The following is a 22,373-nucleotide window of genomic DNA, read 5'->3' on the forward strand; positions in this document are numbered from 1 at the left end:
TTATTAAATAGAATATGTTCCAGAGTTATGCTTCTGTACAAAAATATATATGATATGATTGTAGGGTTTTAATTTAAATAACTGTTTACACAAAGAAATGTTAGAAACTTTGAAAAAATCCCATTGTTTCAAGACCTGCAGGTGAATGCTTGCTTTTCTGTCTTATACAGTATTACAGACTCAGTAGTTCATTACCATGTCAACCACCATCCATCCATTATCTATACTGCTCATCCCATTTTGGAGCCTGTCTCAGCTGTCATCGAGCAGTAGGCAGGGTACACCCTGGATAGATTGCTTATCTATCACAGGACTGACACATGGATACAAACAACTATCCACACACACTTGCACCTACGGGCAATTCAGAGTCACCAATTAACCTAACAAGTATGTCTTTGGACAGTGGGAAGAAGCTGGTGTACACAGAGTAAACCCATGCATGCACATGGAGAACATTCAAACACTACACTGAAAAGCTCCGGCCTGTTTACCTACTGTAGACATGTTCAGGTGCTTAAAAGTTCTGAATGCACAAAACAGTGTCAGTTATCTCCAGTGACTGTGGACTGATAATAGCAACATGTGTTTGTAAGTAACGACTGTTTTCTGCTGACCAAAAACACACAAGTCAAACTGCTTCAAATAAAAGACCAAAGCTAAAGAACATAGTAACATTTAGAATATTAGTAATATTTTATAAGTTTAATCAATCAAGAGATGTTTTACATGTGGAAGGGGAATCAGAGTGGAGAAGACAAGATACTTTAAAGTGTGAATAATTCTCTTGGTCTCAGTTTGAGACACAGTTGATCTGCATTTAGCAATATCCCTCTGCAAACACTAAATACAGTTATATACATGTATATAATAAAACCCAATAACATAAAAACACAACTGGCTGGGGCATCGGTGGCATAGTGGTCTATGCGCCCCACATTTAGAGGCTACAGTCCTCGTCGCAAGGGTCGCCGGTTTGATTCCTGGCCGGTTGACTATTACCTGCATGTCCTCCCCCGCTCTCTACTCTCCAGGTTTCCTGTCTCTCTTCAGCTGTCCTATAAAATAAAGGCAAAAAAGGCCAATATATATATGTATATATACAAAAAAACACAACTGGCTACTCTCTTCATCTACCATCTCTTCATTTATATGATTTCAAATACCTCTCAACTTTCAGGATCACTTATTGAAATGCTGATAATAACAATCAATTTTTAAATACAATATTACAGTAGATGCCCATCAATTCCCCTTGTTCAGAAAATGCTCTTTATAACTGAATAACTGAGAAACAAAGTCACAGACTTCAACATCTAGGAGAGTCAGAGCTCAGGATTTGACATCTGAATGAAAACAAGGGCCATCTGTGAGCTGCCTCATTAAATGTGAAAGACCCCGTCCTATTGGAGGGACCCATCGGGTACCTAACTATTTCCACACACCAGATTGCAGGTGGCAGAGCATCGAAAAAAAAAAAGAGATGTCTAAAGCGCACTTCTTACTCCGGCTGCCTTCTAATTAGACTTAAGGACAGGACAGAGCCTCGGAGGACGTGAAAGGGAATTCCGGATGAAGGCAGATGGTGGGAAATCTCAGAGGGATGGAAGTGAACACTGGTCTGATAGAGAGTGAGAGATGGAAAAAGAGAGAGGAGAGGAGAGAAAGGGGAGGTGCTAGGAAAAGGTGGAGACTTAGAGGAGAGAGGGGGTGCTCAGAACTCAGCAGGACAGTATGTAGTTGACTCTTGTAATGCCACTTTAACCCTCAACTTGTAACACAGTTAACAGTTGTTTCATGATAATTTGATGAGTTGACTTTTTTTGCTCTCCCACAAGACTACAAAATGAAATCATGCAAGAAATGTTGAGAAGCTTTTAGATGTTTCAAGCAAAAGACAGAGAGAAGAGGAGGCTTCAGGATGATGGACACCACACCTCAACTTTCCCTCAAGAAATGGTATTATTACACTTTTTTCATAAAATAATCTGTCTTAAATAATATCTTTTGAGAGTGTTACATGTGAGTTTTGGGGCTGATGTTTGCATGTTCCTTTGTGTTTCGCAAACAGTTTCATCAAGGAGGTTTTAGAGATTTACAGGCAATATGAGAGCAAGATGACAGCTTTGCAGTTATTTGTAAATTGCTAAAAGGCTTTTATGAAGTATGAGCTACAACACATGGATAATTGAAACTGAAATCCAAAATATTAAAGCGCCTGTTCGGGCTCTAGAAATGGCTGAAATGTTGGTCAAAGTTTCCTCTTTTAGTGGTGGTGTGATAGAAAGTGGTTTACATGGTATGAACACATGTGTACCTGCTCCTGAAATCACTAACACACCCACAAGCCCACACACACACACACACACACACACACACACACACATACACATGCATGCAACACAAACCCGCACACATTCATGCTGCTTGGGTGGACCTGGAAACATAAGCAAGTCTTTCATGAGATCAGCCTCTACCTGAGCAATAAAGAGCCATCTGTGTTGTGAATAAACTGATGGCAACACACACACACACACACACACACACACACACACACACACACACACACACACATACAAACTCAGGGTGGAGAGACACAGAGAATTGCTTGTTTCTGTCACTTCCCACCTTGAGCGTCGTGGCACTCAGAGTGAATGTAAGGTCAGGTAATTTCTCTTTCCGTGCATTTTGCAGCAGCCAAACTAAACCTGAGTTTCAGTCCAACAGCAGCCAGACCAGGGCAACAAATGTTGATGCCACAACAGGACTCAACTGACTAGGCTGGTTGGTTCATTTGATTGGTTCATTTGATTTGTTACAGGGGCTAAGATTTATTAAACTCAAACTCAAACACTAATGTCAAAAATGAATATCCTTTCTGACAGCAAAGTGCTGACAAATTTTGACAGGAAGTGTACACTTACACCAACATTAGTGTTTGAGAAGGAGTTTCTTAAAATGAGCTAAATTACATCTGCAACGGTTGAATGCCAAGCTTCTGTTCCAGTTTTCAAGCTGGTTTATCAACAAATGGGCCAAGCTGACCCATCCCCTATGGTAATTCACTTGAGTACTTCATACAACCTCACTTAAAAGATTTATCATTTTAATGCAATTTTATGATTATTTTGTCTTTTTAAAATCTTTTTTTCCCCCCAAGTCTCTCAATCATTTTAATCCAGACAGAAGTGTATTATATTTTCCATGAAATCTTCTACATTCCAATCTTGGGGACCATTCATGGTCCCCAGAGGATAAACAACAAGTAAGCAAGTACAAATTTCACTTTAAATCAGGGGTGTCAAACATACAGCCCGCGGGCCAAAACTGGCCCACAAGAGATTAGAATCCAGTCCGTGGATGACTTCCAAAGGGGAACAACTACAGAGAAGACATTAGCTACAATTTTTAAATAAAAGTAACTGCTATTTCATATTTGTCCTCTGGGGTAACATACAATCATAGTGCTGATGAAGCTCACCTGAACGGCGCTCCAGGAGAATATTTGCAGTGTGCATATCCGGTGGAAATTGACAGACCTTTTAGAGCACTTCAAGATCCAATCAACACTAAAGTTTTCGTACATGTAAACTTGTAACGGCAGGAGCGGTGGATCCACATTTTGCAAAAAAAGGAGCCACATATCAAGCACATGCTTACCATACATTTGCGTACGTCATAGGTCTCACTATGAGACTCATCATGGCAAAAAATACAACAGCTGTTTTTCTAAAAAGGTGGTTCATGTAATGTGGACATTTTCAGAATGTACTTGTACTTTTTTGCACTAAAACAAAGGGAATAATTTTGAGGTGTCCTTCTCAATAGGTTATTATGTTATGATTTTGCTGGTCCGGCTCACTTGAGATCAATTTGGGCTGTATGTGGCCCCTGAACTGAAATGAGTTTGACACCCCTGCTTTAAATGAAGGACAAACTATTCTGTGTGAAGGGCTAATTAGCGAAGTGTTAGCATGCTAACTTGCAAGGCTATAATAGTAACAAGTACAGTTCCTTGGCATAACATGTTAGCATTGGAGTGTTCTTCAATTCAAATGTATAGAGCATTCTTATCTTTACATTTAGCTTTAGCTACAGATGGCTGCTAAAATGAATGTACATGTATTTAATCTCCTCAGAGCTTTATATATCCTGAAATCAACCAAAAGTAAAATACATTGTCAGTTGAACTACTCACAGTATGTATTCATAACCCATAACTAGTTTGGGAATCACTGTTAAAATCTGTATTGTTGTCATTGTAGGGAGTTTCAGCACTCTGGTGATGATTTCTAGTCATGTGAAACAAACACTTTGGACACACTGTGAAGACGCGACCTGATGATGTGACGCATGGGATGTTCTGAGGCAACAGACTGAAGTAAAGCCATGGTTTTACAAGTGTTTGAGGACTTTAACAATAAGTTAATCCACCATGTTTAAAAGGTGGCTCTTCACATTGTTAGCCCATGTCGGCCTCATTGTGTTGGGCCTCTGCTGCTGTCTGTCCCTGCTTTACCTCCTGGCCTGTAAGCCAAAGTCTCAGAGCGGACAGCAGCCTCTGCTGTGGACTGGAGGGACCACAAGCAAGGAGGGATACCTGGCCTTGTTACAGGAGAGAGAGGACTCTCACAGACATTATATCAGGAGCCTAATGAAACAGATAGCCCAGCTAAAGGAGGCGCTTCAGGAGAGGACACAGCAGCTTCAGGAGTCTCTGGATAAAGCTAAAACCAAAGGGATTCTGCCTCAAGGTCTGGAGAGTCTACACAAAACCCCGACACAGTCTGACCTCAAGGTAAGAAAACATGACAAGGTGATGCAAGCTAAGAAGTTATTTCAATTAAAGTTTGATATTACTGACAGTACTCTAGCAAGTATTTTTGTGATTTTAAGAGCTCCTCAATGATGAGATGGTTAAAGTATGAGCTCCCAAAATGACATAAAATACATCAAAATTTAATAAACATCTAATGCCGTTGATTTTCTGTTAAAAAGTATAATAGTATCACTGACCTTAATTGAACCAGTGGGTGGCAGGGAGGGGGTGTTTTGGGTAGACTCAGGACCTCAGTAAAAATCCTGGTGACAGTCCTGTTTCAAGATGTAGCAGTGAATGTTAATTTATACCTTCCAGGAGTTCTTTCGCTCCCAGCTGAACCAGGCAGAGGTGAACTCAGGCACAAAACTGCCCACTGAATATGCAGTGATTTCTTTTGACACGTTCACCCTGCGGAGGTGAGTAGAACAGTTCTTCAGTGGTAAAGCTATTAGTGCCCCTTCAGAGATAAATGCATAACCTCATTCTAGTGTGAGGTTTTACCTAATTTCTTCTCATAGAGCAGGTTTTTGTTGTGTCACTCAGGGTGTACCAGCTGGAGACAGGGCTGACCAGACACCCAGAAGAGAGGCCTGTCAGGAGAGACCGCAGGGACGAGCTCATAGGCACTGTTGAAACAGCTCTGCATGCCCTGAATGGACCTCAGCAGCATGCAGGCAGCACCGGGAGGAAGCACACATACTCCCCTTCAGACTTCATAGAGGGTGAGAGAGATATCATGCTCAGTCATTTCTACACACAGTCAGTTCTACAAACCTTAAGCCCAGGTTGGCTCGAGATCCAGAAAATCTAGTTTAGGCTGAGTTAATGTGCAGAAAGACCTTTTCATGTTGAACATAAATCTCTAGTTGTGAATCAGTTTATATGCAAAGGGTTTGAATACCTGTGTGGTGCAATGCCCCCTGCTTTCCTTCACTGGAATGTGGATCAAGCTTTTGAATAACAGTAAAGCACTGGAAGGTACATCAACCCCAGGAAATTAAGCACTGACAGACAGGTGTGGTGGTTAAGACGGCTGCCTCATCATGTTCGGTTGTTTGTTCAAGGCTGGTTCTGGCTGACTAAGGTAGTTGCAGAGATCAGTGAGGAAGCATGGAAGTGTAAGAAAAAAAAATACATCATGGAAGTTACGCTTCATCCTTCAGTGAGGAGAGAGGGGGTTTTGCCCTTGGCACAGGAGAACGTGTTTCTCTGTGTACCAATCAGGTGAATTTCAAAATTTTCATGGAGCAATTTTGGAAAATGTATTTCCCAACCTCGCAGTTGTGAACGAAAATCAATATCTTTAGCATACTGTTTGGTCTGGTTTAGCTGTAATATTTATTCAATATATATATATATATATTGCAACATTTGCACCATCCACTACTTCACTTACTGTTTTATCTATTTATCTATTCACTCCATTATCCATAACTAGTCTAGTTTAGTTTAACCAATATAGTCAGCCCTTTCTAGTCTGTCCTCATGTGTTGTTTCGTCTTGTTTTTATATTCTGTCTTGTTGTCCGTGTATTGTTTGTCTGTCGTTTTATTTGATACAATATCTTGTCTTGGGGCCCAGAATTCCTGCTGACGCCTGCTGGTTTTGACAATAACAATGTTCTTGTCATTGTAAGTGCTCCAATCAGCAGCTTTAAATATACACTGTAGAAGTTTCTAAATGTCCATTGCAGAGTACTGAATAATAGTGTCTCCGGATTTGAACAATAAATATTTGGAAATTATTTGTTGATGTCTAAAGAAACACTGGCTCCAGTTTCCCTGTCATTATGTCTAAATAGCAAAGTCATTTCCAAGAAGCTTCCTGAGAATTAATTGTCATCAATTAAATTCCACAAAATTACAGGTTGAAAAAAGAAAATAATAAAAATGAAGAGTTATCTCATTGTTTTACTCTTTTCTCTGTCACTGTCACAGGATTGACTCGCACGGAGCGGGACAGAGGAAGTGTGTATGAGCTGATGTTTAAAGGCGACGGCCCACGGGACTTCACACAGCTTGTGCTCTTCAGGCCTTTTGGACCCGTGGTCAAAGTGAAGAGCCAGAGTGTGGACACGAGCCGCATGCTCATCAACATCATAGTACCTCTTTCCAAGAGGCCAGATGCATTCAGGCAGTTCATATACAACTTCAGGTATTTTATTATTGTCAGACAACAGCTACTGTTAGCTTCTGTAACATTAGTATAATAGCTCTCTCACTAGGGTGGTTATGCTAACAAGTAAGCTTGCCAAAACGATAGATTAGAGGTGTACACTTTTCCCAGCAAATATTACCCCTGGCAACAAAGTTAGGCAACTCTCCCCACTTCATGTTGTATAACTGAAATGTTATGTTTGCAAGATATAAGCTAAATGCCATCAGAAGCTGTCCTCCAACAAAAGTTAGCAAGTCTTGAAATATATTTAGCTTGTAAAATGACTTGGAGTCCTTCTAGATGTATACAATTAGCTGTCTTTTAAGCTGCTGCTCAGTTAGAAAGAATTGAAATGATAAGACTTATCAGATCCTCGACCATTGTGTGATTTGCTTCTTAGCACACAGCAAAACAACATTATCAAACCATCTTAGCTTCCCACCCTGAGCATGCTGTTATTTGGACATGTGAAACTGGTAATTTGCTGTCCTTATATAGAAAAACAGTTGATAGAGTCATATAGAAGTAGGGCTATTGTCTTTACTTACTTGTGCTTAACGCCTCTTTTTGTGTTTTTGGTTCAGGGAAGTGTGCATCCAGCAGGACGGCAGGGTTCATCTCACTGTGGTCTACTTTGGTCGAGATCAAATAGACCAGGTGAAAGCGATGATGGACCAGACCACCAGGTAATGTGATGATGAGGTTGAGGTGCTGGGATTGTACTCTCAGCTGCAAAGTCATCAGATTCATGGCCTGATTTAAAGTATATGACTCAAGTCTGCACCACATAACAGCATGATGAGGCTATGATACTGATCACTTAAGGAATTAATATCAAGTCTCCAGGACCATGACATGTTTTGGAGATTTGTCTGTGCTGCATTGCAGATATTTCAGATTAAAAACAGAAAGTGAGGGAGAGTCAGTGTTTCACAGCTTTAGGCTGATAATAATTTAGTCCTCTGGACCCCAGAGAGAAACACACGCACACACACCCCTCTGTGGTGTACAGGATGAGATGATAAAATATATTTTCTACTCTAGGCTGTTATTAGAAAAACATTGTAGATTCCTATGAATTTGAATTAACTATGTAAGGCTGCACATTTGCAAAAGTTGATGATCCTGTGTGTGCACTTTTCTTTTGATAATTATTCACTTTGAACATTACAAATTTAAAGACTCAGCAGCACCAGAGTACCTGTCTAATGAAACCACTGATGTCCCATGACGGCCCTCCTGTCTTCTTCTTTTTCTTCTTCTCCTACTTTTTCTCCTTGTGTCCCTCAGAGATACGCGGTTCAGGGGCTTCACTTTGATCCAGCTGAACGAGGAGTTTTCTCGTGGCCGTGGCTTAGAAATAGGCGCCAGGGCTTGGAGGCAGAGCCAAAATGTGCTGCTCTTCTTCTGTGATGTTGACATCCACTTCACCGCTGACTTCTTAACTTCCTGTCGTCTCAACACAGAGCCTGGTGAGAGAAAGAATAACCCCAGGCTTACATGACACATTTATAGAGGAGCTTTTTCCAATGTTACAACACAGATCTGTGGTGAAATCCTGCCTTGATTCACACTGTAACCTTTGTCTGGAACCAATAAGGCCCAAACTGTAATGTTAACAGAATCTGACATAGCTTTTCTCTCTGCCATCTGTTTGATTGGAACAATTAAAGGCTGTTAATGTAATTATTCTGGCTGATTAAATCTCTGCTGAGGTTGAAGTTGAGCTGAGAGTTATGTTTTGTCATGCACTGTGGGCTTAGAGTGCTGATTTGAGCTATTTGCTTTTTGTGCCAAATTGAAGTTGAATGGCGATGGCCTCATATCAGTTTATGCTGAGTATTTTACATGATTTGTTGTCTCTTCCATGATGTCAACACATTAAATCAAAGTTAATACAGAATCTTTGACACACATTCCTGTTTGATTATAATCTGGTGCAACATCACACCCACTGACGTCTGAGGAAAGAAATGAAACCATCATATAAGTGCCAAAACTTGCAGCTCCTTGCTATCTTCTAGGGAACATACGCTACTCTGGCTCACAAAATATCAATCATTTGATTCACTTTATATTTTATTTTTATGACTGGACTTGTTGAATTGACGTGACTGGTGAATTGAGCTTTGTCTTTTTTAATCTCCAGGAAAGAGGGTGTACTATCCAGTGCTCTTCAGCCAGTACAACCCATCTGTCATCTACAGTAACCACACACTCATACCGTCTGTACATCAACAACTGGTAGGTTAAAGATAATCACACCTGAATTAACTAAAATTTTATCTGACTCATTTCTGGCTGCTTTTCTGTCTCAGGTGATAAGGAAGGAAACTGGATTCTGGAGAGACTTTGGGTTTGGCATGACATGTCAGTACAGGTCTGACTTCATGAACATAGGTAATAACAGAGAAGCTTCTCTTATTGCTTAATTCCACTTTAGGACATATAAATAATACATGCACTTATTCTGTTTATTATTATTGTATGCAATTATTGGATTATATGTAAAACAAAAATCAACATTTTAGTTTTTATGTGACTAATCCTGCAGTAATAATATGAACGGTTAAAGTAGGAGTAAAGAATAAAATGAATGAATTAATAAAGTAATAAATAATATAATAATAAATAATTAAATAATAAGAATTAAAATTAAATTAAATTAAATAGATAGATAATTAGATAAATAAATAAATAAATATTTATTCTGTAATCACAGTGGCTCTTTTTCCTTACTTTGAAGTAGCTCACTCACTACCTGATATTGCGTTGGCTTATAAATTGGAATAATCTCTTTGTTTTCATGCCCTCTCCTCATGCAAATGCTAAATTAAGGAAACAAAATTATTTAAAAATATATAATTTTCCACAATGCTTAGGCTAGCATTAAAAATAAAGTCATACACAGTGAGTTCTCTAGCCTTGTCACATTTCTTGGCAGGTGGTTTCGACCGTAACATCAAAGGCTGGGGGTTGGAGGACGTGCACCTGTACAGAAAGTACCTTCACAGTAAGCTGATGGTGATTCGTGCTCCATCTCGCAGCCTCTTCCACTTGTGGCATGAGAAGATCTGTGCAGACGAGCTTCCTCCAGACAAGTACAAGATGTGTATGCAGACCAAAGCCATGAGCGAGGCCTCACACAGCCAGCTGGGGGAGCTGTTCTTCAAACAGGAGATTGAGCTTCATTTGAACTCTCAGAAGCAGACGGACAGAGGAACACAGTGAGGAAGGTCACAATTAGTTATTGTGTTTCAGAGGTTATCGTTTTGTATACGCTTGCTCTGGTTGCTATTATAATTTATGTGAACTGACATTGACCCATTATGGTTCAAACAAAATATGTATGATTATAGATGGTTTCCATAATGACACATAAACTTTATTAAAACTCAATGACTGATATTTTTATGTCAATAAAAGAATGGATAACAAATCTGATTAGTGTGTGTTGTTTGATAGTTTCCTGGATGAAAACTTTTCTGTATTCTTAGGCAGTAGAAAAAAAACAACAAAAACTGCTCCTTTGTCTGATTGGTCAGAATGCCTGTTGTGTACACCTCTTCTTTATCTTTAGGGTCATGAAACTACAGTCCACCTGAGTCCACCTTCCTCCCTCATGTGCCAAGAAAAACCTTAACCACTTTAATCACACACAGGGGTGCTTGAACTCTAAATCCTTTCTCAGGTGCGTCTAGACGTTGCGTCAAGTGTGGCTCACAGTTTTCCACTAGAGTCGAACAATTGATTTTGAGAAAGCAGTTTATCGTCATTTGTATATTATTTGAATTTATGAGGGAATGGGTTCCCGTGTGAACCTTGGTAGCAGTAATCTGGACAAACCCCAGAGGTGTTTACTTTGATGTTGTACTGATGTAATTCAAGCCCTGGACACAAGTAAAACGCACTACCACAGCGTGAAAAAAATACTCTGTTACAAGTAAAAGTCCTTCAACATATATGTAACACAAGTAAAAAGCCACTTTGTACAAGCCAAACATTGTGGAAAAAAAACCATACTGTTGGTGCATAAAACTACTCTGTGAATGTTACGCTATAGCGAGAAATATATCATGTTATTGGATTATTATAACCAATGCATGAGTGTTTGAGCGTCATTTTTACATTTTGGAGCCACTGGAGCCATTCTTATGTGTTTTACATTCTTCTGGTAAAAAGATGCCATGTGTTTTTGTGTGTATAATAATAATCTGTAAATGAAATGGAGCTTGTGAATGACTAAGTGAAAAAACAATAGTATAATTTATGTACTATGAGTACTACTTAGTTGTGCTTTGTCACTGTAATGCCTCTTTTTATCATAGTTTGAATCCATTCACATTTGTGACAGTTTACTGGTTAAGATATTGTACAAGGCCTACAAATATTATAATGACCTTGTAATATTTGTAGTTTTCTTGTACAATAGACTGCCTAGTGATACTTTAAAAATATTGAAAAACTTCTTACATTTCTTAAAAATATGAAATACTTTTACATATTAATGACAAAAACAATTCAAAGGCCAGATGCTGCATGATGGTTGTTAAAAGTAAATGTTCCAGTTAATCCATTTGTGCTTTCATTCCAAGGTTAACTTTTGAATGTAAGAGTTTTAGGTTACTTTTTATGGTGAATGGTGAACACAGATATATCTACTATGAAACAGAATTTTGCTATTAAGCATTAAATCTAACACCATACCTTTTTTTAAGAATCCACCTGAACTCTTCCTCACTACATCTACACGACTCACAGTGTGACTTTGAAGCATTTAAAATGGCTTTACACCCAGACACAGTTCAGAAACTTTCTTTTGTACCACACTACTATCTAATCTGTGGTGCATCGAGTAGTAGCTCGTGACCTCTACTACCTAGTAAACTCTTTTCTATTAATAGTGATACAGATTTAACCTCATTACCTCTGTGAGGGTACGCAGCAGAGGGAGGAGCTGATCTTCATCGGCAGACGGTTGGCGTAGCGTCAACACTGGCACGCAATAGGCCCTAACTCTTATTACCACTTCCCTGCCCGGTGCTGCATTCATGTGCGCCTGGGAAAATTGTGTTATGCTAAAAAAGATTTGACACTCACATTGAAATTTATATATTTAGTATAAATAAACCTAGAGCATTCCTATACATTTAGAACATTACGAGGGAGCTGTAAAGGGAAGAAAAGGTATAAGGTATAAGAATGCCATATCCTACACACAGGAGCGAAGCCAGACTCTTTTGATTGGGATGGCCAAACTGGGGTAATAACTATTGCAGGGGCGACGATAAGCACACATGATGAAAAGTATTTATTTACCCTTTTAATGATCACTCGTCATACTTAAACTACTTACCTCAAAGTATTCAAAAGATGTTACATTCACATGTATTTTTTGCTTTTACTTTAAAAAGTAACTCACCACAGTGGCAACATGTCAATCTCCTTGGCTTAAATCTTGAAGGACTACGAAAAAAGCCTATCAAGATTCAAAGTGCAAACTTAAGGAACTGGGTTCACTGAAATGCAAAGAACACTGCTGGCAGCCTGTAGCAACCAAATGGCAACCCCCAGTCTCGAGTAATGAAGCCAATTACGGTTATCAGTTATTAATACAGAAGTGCTAAAAACTGCAGTTCCATGAGTGTCCACTTGAGGCTGGGTGCAAAAGCCCCGGAAGCCAAATACACACCCATTCTAAAAACCCCATCTTTTATTCTTATTTTTTTGAAGTTATATTTTTTAGGCTTTTAAACCTTTATTATAGAGGAGAGGACAGTGGATAGTGTAGGAAACAGGGAGAGAGTTGGGGAATGACATGCCGGAAAAAGGCCATAGGCTGGATTGCGCAACTTAACCATTAGGCTAAGTCCACGCCCTAAAAAGCCCATCTTTGCAGTTAAAATAAACATGTTTACAGCCTGGTGCAAAAAGCAATTTTGGTCTCAATAGCTTATTCATCTGTCTACACATACTGTACAGGGTGTGCATTTTTTGATAATGAATTACATGAGATATTAAGGTTACCAGTTTTGCATAATCAGCCCCACTGACTCTAGCCATTAGCGAGGAGGCTAAAGGCACACCTCAACCCCATTTCTTTTTTTTTGTCTCTTGCTAGGTCAACTGAAAGTTAGGCCTGCATTTCCAATATGACAATCACCGTAAATAGGCTTCAAAACTCTTCAGCTTCAGACACCAATGGGTGACGTCACGGAAAATGTTCCCATTATTTATACAGTCTATGGTTGAAGCCAATCAGGGGCGGCAGCCATATTGGAAATGCGGAACTCAACCAGACAGAGAGTGACGTAAAGAGGCGGGGTTTGAGCCTCCTAGCCATCAGCTATGTGCAAAAACTCGGAATCTAAATATCTTCTGAACCGTCGCGTTAGAAAAAAATTCACCCCCCGTACAGTGTGTGCCGATAAAGAAATTAGAGCAAGTAGAGCCAAGCTGTTTTTTTAACCAGGCTGTAAGCATGTTTATTAATGCTGCAAAGATCATCTTTTTTGAATTGGTGTCTATGCGGTTTCCGGTGTTTCTGCAGCCAGCCTCAAGCAGATTCTTGATGAATTGCAGTTTTTAACACTTCAGCATGGGCTTCATATTTTGAGACCGGAGGTTGCCTCTTGGTTGCAACACAGCCCAAATAGTTTTACTAAAGCGCCTGATAAGGCAAGCCAACTGTTGATTTTGAGGTGGACACTGGGTTGGCAAATCAGATTTCAAGGAGTGGGACAAGAAAGAATAAATTATCTAGGCTTACATGATACATTTTTCAAATAGGCTATCAACCATTTAATGTTTTTTTTTTTGTAAAGCCCAACATTTTAAAACAATACCTGAAGGGGGTTGTCTCAATCCCGAAACTAGCCTCAAGCGGTCACACGTGAAACTTCCGTTTTTTTAAAAACTTCTGTGTATGCTCAATTGCTCTGCCTCGGAGGTTGCAGTAGTCACTGTATGTCTTATTATTCCAAGCTGTACGTGAATGCAGCATTGATTACAACGGGAGAGGAGCGCTCGTCCCACACCCCGCCGGGTATATCTCATCTTATGTGAGGACAGGGCAGGACAGGACGGTATTATGAGCTGAAGATTCCCCGCTGTGTTATGATGGTTTGTGAGCTGTTTAAAGGGTGAGAGGCTCCTTACATGTGTCGTGGTGTTAGATTAGATTTAGTTTAGTGTATTTGACTTAGAGTTTATGTAGGTTATACTCTTTTTTTTCTTCTTTTTCCTGAACCCTTTGGTAGTTTTAGCTTTACGGACAGTCTCGGAGTTGCTGTTTTGTGGCAGCACAATGACACTGGTGTATTTTAATTTTGTGCTGGAATAGCGACACATGTTCGGCAGATACGCTGCTTCTTGTGTCACCTAAACGCAGCCGGGACCGGACATTTTTTACCAAGACAGAGACCAGAAGAAGGAGACGCAACATGTTTGAAGCTTCAGGGATCCCTCTCATCGTGCTGGACATTACATGCCTTATCCTCGGTACGTTAATCTCATCCCACCCAGCCTGTCAAAGCAACCTTTAATCCGCTTTGTTTATTTACAACTAAATTCCAGCTTCTTAAACTTTTAAACTTAGACTAAAGCACTCAAAAATTACTGCCTCTGTAGACAGGCTGCATACAGTCTAAGCATATTCATCCAGAATGATTTACATACACGTCATGTAAATGCACATGGGAAGGCTTGGGGTTTAGGGAACAGCCAGGAGGATGGAAAAATGGGCAACAAGTCACACCCTGTGTGTTTTTTTTTTCCAAGCAAAGCTGTATTTTTAGCTCCATGTTTGGAGTGTAATCACAGTAGAGACACTGCAGAGAAATGCTGCAGTGATACAGCAATAAAATGAAGGAGAGAAACCTTTGAACAGTCTTTGACATACTGAAAGTTTGATAGCTGCCATGCTTGATAAGCACAACAAGATTTACAGGCACACTATAGGTCAAGAAATCTTTTTCCTGCAGTTGCTCACTTTGCTTAGTCAGACTGTCTTGTGGTCTGCAGTGTTGCTGAGAGCACCCATCCTCTCATTTTGTGTATGAGCTGGCAGATACCACAAACTGGAAAATCATAGTCATGTTTTTTAAACTGTGATGTGCAGAACATCAAAGGTACTGCTGTAAATTCAATGTTGAGAAAAGTGTGCATACCCTTTACATAAAAGAAAACTACAATCATGTGGGACAGCATCAACATTTAAGGAAAATGTGTTCAAAGTTTAATAAAAAATAATTTAAAATACTTAATTTTGATGTATTAAGTTTACACTATATGTAAAATATGATTAAATATTATAAGAAGTATCTTTCCTTGCCCAAACAAATGTTATAGAGGGTAAAAAGTGCAATATTGTCCCCTGAAATTGAAAGTAGACTGGAGTCAAAATGTTAAGCAGTGATATACAAGTGAAGTACAATTTCAAAAAATGATATATCATATTCAAGATTCAATATTCTTTGATGTCATTGTACAAAACATGCAACGAAATTAAGGTGCACTCAAGACTGGGTTCGATCATAGTTATAGAAATAGAATATAACAGATAATGAATAGATACACATTCACACACGCACCCACAACATGCCAGCATTAAACCATACACGCATTGCCATCATATTCAGTTAAAAAATGATATAAAAATAGCAACAATGTAAATATCTTGTTAATATTACACCTTCAGGTCTGAAATAAGGACTCTGTTGCTCTATCATTGGGTCAAGTTCCCCCAATTCTTCAGCTTGAGGTGAACAAGTGGGTTTGACATAATCAAATCTATTGCAAGGCATAAATACTAATCTGTTGCATGAACTGCTTGTAAAGAATGCACTTTCACCAATGAATAACCTGTAAGTCTCCAAAGAAGACACTATATGTGCACTCTGCATTAGATCTTTACAATACTGAAGTGTGAAACCTTTAAGTGCAGCAAACTTTCAGCTTCAACGCAGACAGCTGAAACACACGGCTGTAGAGAAGCATTTCCCAAAGTAAAGTTTATTTGTAGAGCTCATTTAGGGTCAGCTTACAGTGGAATGACGGCTGTTCTAGAGGACATTAAAATACTGTGCAAGGCCAAAAATCAAAACACAGTTTTGAGTGATGGCTAAAAAGACAACAGATGAAGACAGAAGAAGAAGGAAGACAATCATTCCACTCAAACTAATTTACTGTTACTGTTTACTTACTTTTGTAGTATTCTCATGATAATTGTTCTTAATGTAACGTGTATGTCTGTGTCTGATTACATCAGCTTAGTCCACTCACTCAGTCTTTGTTAACAGACCTTCAGAAGACAACAGACAGTGTCATTTCCCTGCACTAGGTTCAAACAAACAGGCCTAAACGAAGCTCTGTGACTGAGTGGTAACTCATTTAGCCTGAGAGCGCCAGTGATTGTTGTTGTACTTGGAGAACTGCCTGGGAGTTGCATTCCTGACTTCATTTGAGCTTTATTTTCCTTTCATCTCTCTTTTTAGTTTGGTTATATTGGGCAAAGCCGCAGATTAAACACAGAGACAGAGAGAGAGAGAGAGAGACGGATGAAGAGTGTGTATCAATAACAAGTTAAAGCAAGTGATCATGTTTTTTGTTTGTGATTTTCGAACAGGTTAAGCTCATTCTCTCATAGTTCCAGTATAACTTGAACTCTTGCAGGATTGTACAGCTGCTCCACGTCTTCCTAATTCTTGTGCATGTTTTTGCAACATTTCTCAGTCATAACTCAAGGCCTTGGGCTTATTCAGAGGTTGAGAAACTTTACTCCTTCAAACAATGGAATTTGTCTTTGCAGTTGAATGAAACTCTCAAGAATCAGGAGCTTCTTTGTAAAGTGATGCATCCAAACATAACATGTTTCTTGTGACTAATGTTACATTTGTCACGATGACTCATCAGTCTGAATAGCTGCTTCTAAAATTGATGTAAACGGCTCTTGTATAAGATGTAAGACGAGCTGTAATATGACATGATTTTCAGTCATGATTTTCCTCTTTGTTCATTTTTCCAACAGTTGGACTTCCTTTTTTCATCCTCACCCCTCAACACAACCCTTTCAAACGGGGTTTCTTCTGTAGCGATGATTCTATCAGATACCCGCTCAAAGACGACACCATATCCTACCAGCTCTTGGGAGGAGTCATGATACCCTTCACGCTCACTTTGGTAAGATGTCACCGCAGAAAGACTCCCATCTTGCTTATCTTGTTTGCGTCAGTTGGTTCGTCAATTTTTTTTTAATACCTTGTGTTGCAGATTGTCTGTGGGGAGTGCCTTTCTGTTTACCTGTCCCGCATCAAGAACCAGTCTTTGGGGACCAAGTATGTGGCATGTGTCTACAAAGTGGTGGGGAGCTATGTGTTTGGAGCTGCTGCTAGCCAGTCTCTGACGGACATCGCAAAGTACTCCATCGGCCGCCTGAGGCCAAACTTCCTGGCCGTGTGCAAACCGAACTGGGATCGTATCAACTGCAAAGCTGGTGGATACATCGAGAACTTTACGTGTAATGGAGACAAGTTTCTGGTGGATGAGGCCAGGTACTAGTCCCCGGCAGTGAGGGGAGGGGAAAGGACACCACTATTACTGACAGTAACCTGAAAGAAAACACTGATTCAAACGTGCTATGATGAAAAGATTTGAAATGTATCCATAGTTGAATCTAATAAGAGATGCTGGTATGTCGATACAGTTTACAAATTGGCTGTTGACTAGTGTTCCATAAAATTATAAGACCAAAAAGACAGATTGAAATGAGAGTAGTCAAAGCTGAGATATTGTGACTTTTGGTCCCTAGTATGAGTCAAGGTCCAAAAGTTACATATCCATATTTTAATCTTTCCACAGTGCAATTAAAATAAGATAAGAAAAACTAATCTTAAAGCTCCTGTTCAGCGTTTTTAGCTGGTTGTGATCAGACTGAAATTGACAGTGAAGCCTCTGAATGACCTACAAAACAAATGAGACCATCAGCAACATCACTGGCTATTCAAATACTGCTATTTGAAATGCCTGCAACCGCTGCGAGGGGCTAGGCGTAAGACCAGACAAAAGAAACAATCTTTTATAACAAATATTCACAGTGAGTCATATGTTTGATATATTTGTCAGAAAACACTACTTACACTTACTACAGGACAAAATAAGCAAAGAGTTAAGAGGTATCACTTTGTCCACAGGGGGCGCCAAAATTGACACAAACATAAAGTTCCCTATGAGAGCTTTAACTTAGAAATTCAAGAATTGTAGCACCAGATGTGTCAGAGCAGTTAATGAATAAGTAACTTTAAAAACTTTAAAATAAGTGTCATGCACTGTTTTGTTAATCTCTTCCTACCCAGTAGACCAACCTCTTTAAACTCTGTCCCTTAGTCCCATTTAAACTGCATCGCTCAAAGTCCAAGCTGAGATAACCACACTGATGTCAGTAGCTACTTTCTTACATAATGCTTCACTACTTTTTTCACCACCTAACTTTTGTTTTTACACCCAGTAAAAGAATTATGTTATGGAAAAAGGAGTGTTGTTTCCCTGTAACACAGTTCTTAATGTATACTGATACAAAAGTACGAGAATCAACAGAGTTATTGTGACAGACTTGAATCCGCCATATATATTTGTCCTGTCCTAACACTCTGACTAAATCAGTGCTGCAATATTTCATATTTCTTTTCATCATCTTTTGCAGACTGTCCTTCTTCTCAGGTCATTCCTCCTTCTCCATGTACTGCATGCTGTTCCTTGTAGTAAGTACACATTTTTTCTTCCTAAGGCATCAGCTTACAAACCTGTAATTTAAATATTTGCTCTGACAACACCTGTATGTCTTCGAGCATTACATTTAGCATGTTTCTCACTTATTCCCTGCTTTCCACCGACTGTTGTAGCTGTACATTCAAGCCAGACTGAAGTCTGAGTGGGCGAGGCTCCTGCGTCCCACCATCCAGTTCTTCCTGATTGCAACGGCTGTGTATGTGGGTCTGTCCCGAGTGTCGGACTACAAACATCACTGGAGTGACGTGCTCGCTGGCCTCCTGCAAGGAGGTTTGGTTGCTACATTTACAGTAAGTTTCTTCCAAAGACCTATCAGGATCATTGAAAAATAAGAAATATCGTGATTTCTTATCAGTGATGTCAAAAAATGCAACTGAAATGTCAGTTTGGGTATAAATTACATTAAGAAAGGGCACATGTTGTTGATTTATTAAGAGCTTAATCTTCTGAACAGCAGTTTTCCACTTTTGTTCCCCCCAAAAGAGCATTAAGGTCAGAAAATTGTCACTTTCTCCACTTGATCTAGCATTTTATTCTTGTTTCAAACATTCATTGGAGATATATTTTTACACACAAGTATTCACGTCTTTTATTGACACTCCTGTTTTGGCTAACTGACTGACTAGTGATGTAAATCAGGAGAAATAGTAAATGGTATAAACAGAGACAGGATCCTACTTAAGGCAACATTAGGAAAAAAATGTATCTATCTCAAATCTGTTATTATCTTCAATGTAGAAATATGATAATATAGCTAAATAAGCTTTAAATTTGTCTTTTTTTTTCTTGCAGGCATTCTGTGTGTCCAACTTCTTTGAACAGCCGGTGGAACCAGTGGTTTCACAGGAAGAAGAAGCCTCACACACCAGTTTACAGGAAAACCCTTCCAATGGGAACCACTACGGCAGCACTTAGTGAATCTGAAGCCTCAAAGACAATGCTGTAAAGGGACTTTATCCATTAAAATTGCCACAGAGGACCTAAAACACACTGAAGAACTCAACAAGTGCTTGATATTATGCTGTCTGGCTGTCGCTGTGCACAGTTTGCCCTACGTTGCAGACGCTGCAGGCTTTAGCTGCTACCTTTGGTGTGGTGGCTAAACTTTAATTACAGGAAGAAAAGTGCGCTGCAGAAGACAGTGCTTTCACTTCACTGAAACGTTAAGATGAAGACTTTCTGCCAAGTTTTCGGGAAATCCAACATAGTGAGTTTATGATGGAATTAAAAATAAAAACACAGCATTTTGGGTTTACCTTAGGACAGCTTGCTTTTTTACAGTGTGAGCTTGTTGAAAATGTGGTTTTAGAGTATATATTGGTCTGGTGTTGCTTATACCATGAATGAAATTCCTTTTGCTCAGAATATAATGACTGTCTGTATGCAGACTGCAAGCAGGCTTGTAGGGAGCCTGGCACCTGTGAATAAGAAAACCTGGACTGTCCTTAAACGTAAAATGGAGACTGAACTCAAGAGTAATTTATTTCCCGTTGATTTTTGCCTTAGTCAGATTGCTGCTACCTGCTGTCATGTCCTTGATATTATTCCATGTTTGAAAATGCATGCATTGATTTTTTAAGTGTTATTTTTCCTTTTCTTGTAAAACTTTTTTACAGTTTGTACGATGCTCTGCGTGGTCTTTGTCCACTCTGAAAGCTTTAACTGTGTTGTTTAAAGCAGTTCTGGGAAAATCGTCTTACAAATAAAAGAGCTCTGTATTTACCTTTTTGACACAGAGTAGGGAAATTATTTCTGTGTTTGGTCCCTGGCACAGTTGCTGATTTGTCAGTATCAGGGAGGGCTTCAAGGAAAAGAAACCAGAGAGAAAGCTTTTTCTCATCAAAACACTACAATAGTGAGTCATTCTCTGTCTGCAGACAGACCAAAGAAACCGCAGGCATGCAAATGGACTGATGACAATGTAAAAACAAGTCCATCTAATGTACTGGTGGTATCATGAATATGGAGGTTAAGCACCACTCAGCACATTACCAGACTGATACTCCACTAGAGGAGAGTTTTGTTAGCAGAGGACACTGAGCCTTGGCTGTAACTGTCCGACTTCAGGATGTGTAAAGGCCTAATCCCATTACAGTGGCGGAAAGAAGTAGGCTTAAGAGAAATTAAACACACAAGGACACCCACATTCATTGACGTCAAGTCCCATCAATCAACTCAAATCTGTGAGGAGTATTGTACAGCAGATTCAACTCAGGGAACTTTGAACTGGAGTTAGAAAACAAGATGTTCAAAAGTAGCTGGCGAGTTGTCAACTAGCAAGGCTCAGTTGCCAGACTGCTCTTTTGAAGATCAAATTCAAGCTGTATTGATCTCATAGTTGTCTTGACATTGTTGAAATTGTAGCTATAACTAAAGGACTCAGGTTCTTCTGAATGACCAGAATTTATCCTACCTGGCTTTTGTTGAAATGCCCAAAAAACAAACTACAGCAGGATATATTTTACTTTATTTATTTTTACGCATTTGAGCTTCCCACTCATGACATCAGAGGAAAACGTGCGAGTGAATCACAGTCACACACAAAAGGTCCATACAGCTATCTACATTTCAGTGTGCTTTTTTCAAACTTTCCCATGTGAGACTCTTGTTTTTGATTCCACTCTCAGTTCCTGGTAAAGATTCTGTTTTTCTCAACTCACAGAATTTCATGCATACTTCGGCATTTTATTCTTCAGAGTGTCTTCATGTTAACATGTGGTAAACTACCCAAGATATATTTCCCCTTGTGTCCTAACAGCACCAGGGCTGAATTCACCCCTTGGACAATATGAATAAATGTATTAACTGCATGCAAACTATGCATGTTATACATAAAGAGAAGTGCTATTTCTCAGAGAGGTTGCTTGAATGCCTCATGACATGTTAATAAATATGGACATTGACTCAAGGTCTGTTTTGTCAATGGTAAGCTCATCTTGCTGTAGCATCACTCTGACCTCCCCCCTGTCTATCATGTTGTGTGTTGCTTTCTCTTGTCACGCTGTCCTCCACAATAGTCCTTATTGAAAGCAGCTCCATTCACTCTCTGTCACATGTCTCACTTTATCTTGCCAGACAGTGATGGCACTGCAGAAACAAGCAACTCTGGATTGTGTGTGTCATGGCAGCTTTCAAGCTTTCAAAGAATTGGCAGTGAAATCATGATCCCCTGACACACACTTACTTTTGTTCCAGGCAGTAAGAAAAGACCGAGAGAGCAGAATAACAAGGAGATTCTTTCAGTTGTAGCTATTGCAACCAAACCAAATTAAAAAAAGCAGAAAAGAACATACCAGAAAACAATGGATGCAATGGAGCCATTAGTAGTTATGAACTGTTATCTATAGTTTAAAGTTTCAGAAGGAGTAGCAACATGTCTTTCTGGGCCTTCTCGTTCCAAAGAAGTAGAAAGGAGAAATGGAAAAAGAGGAAGAATGATATTAAAAACGGTTGTTTGAACAATAGCAGGATGTACCTACATAAAGTATGTGGTTATGTCACAAGCCCCAACGTTAAATTAGCTTTTGAGGAAATGCGTATTTGAAAGCAAAGAGCAAACCTTTTTTAAACTTTTACTTTGATAAAACTGATAAAGTGTTGAATAGACAGA

The 22,373-nt window shown here is 39.3% G+C and overlaps 2 protein-coding genes and 1 long non-coding RNA gene across 3 annotated transcripts; 2 read left to right on the top strand and 1 right to left on the bottom strand.

The window, feature by feature from the left end:
* The first annotated feature begins 4,435 nt into the window (after positions 1-4,435).
* On the top strand, positions 4,436-10,377 carry LOC117818412 (chondroitin sulfate N-acetylgalactosaminyltransferase 1-like). Its single transcript, XM_034691272.1, has 9 exons — positions 4,436-4,798; positions 5,138-5,238; positions 5,366-5,544; positions 6,760-6,976; positions 7,564-7,665; positions 8,270-8,451; positions 9,129-9,223; positions 9,298-9,379; positions 9,924-10,377. The coding sequence occupies exons 1-9, from the start codon at positions 4,436-4,438 to the stop codon at positions 10,208-10,210; spliced, it is 1,608 nt and encodes a 535-aa protein (XP_034547163.1). The 3' UTR covers positions 10,211-10,377.
* Positions 6,715-11,391, bottom strand: LOC117818413. The gene is made up of 2 exons (XR_004632354.1): positions 9,986-11,391; positions 6,715-8,448 (listed from the first exon to the last, which is right to left on the bottom strand). It is a non-coding gene; the product is annotated as an uncharacterized LOC117818413 (long non-coding RNA).
* Positions 11,392-14,012: 2,621 nt separating this feature from the next.
* LOC117818257 (phospholipid phosphatase 1-like) lies at positions 14,013-21,666 on the top strand. The gene is made up of 7 exons (XM_034691031.1): positions 14,013-14,121; positions 14,322-14,479; positions 17,007-17,158; positions 17,249-17,529; positions 18,678-18,735; positions 18,877-19,053; positions 19,556-21,666. The coding sequence occupies exons 1-7, from the start codon at positions 14,096-14,098 to the stop codon at positions 19,676-19,678; spliced, it is 975 nt and encodes a 324-aa protein (XP_034546922.1). The 5' UTR covers positions 14,013-14,095; the 3' UTR covers positions 19,679-21,666.
* Positions 21,667-22,373: the final 707 nt, after the last annotated feature.

This window comes from Notolabrus celidotus, chromosome 9, assembly GCF_009762535.1.
Source record: "Notolabrus celidotus isolate fNotCel1 chromosome 9, fNotCel1.pri, whole genome shotgun sequence".
In the NCBI taxonomy this organism is placed as follows: Eukaryota; Metazoa; Chordata; class Actinopteri; order Labriformes; family Labridae; genus Notolabrus; species Notolabrus celidotus.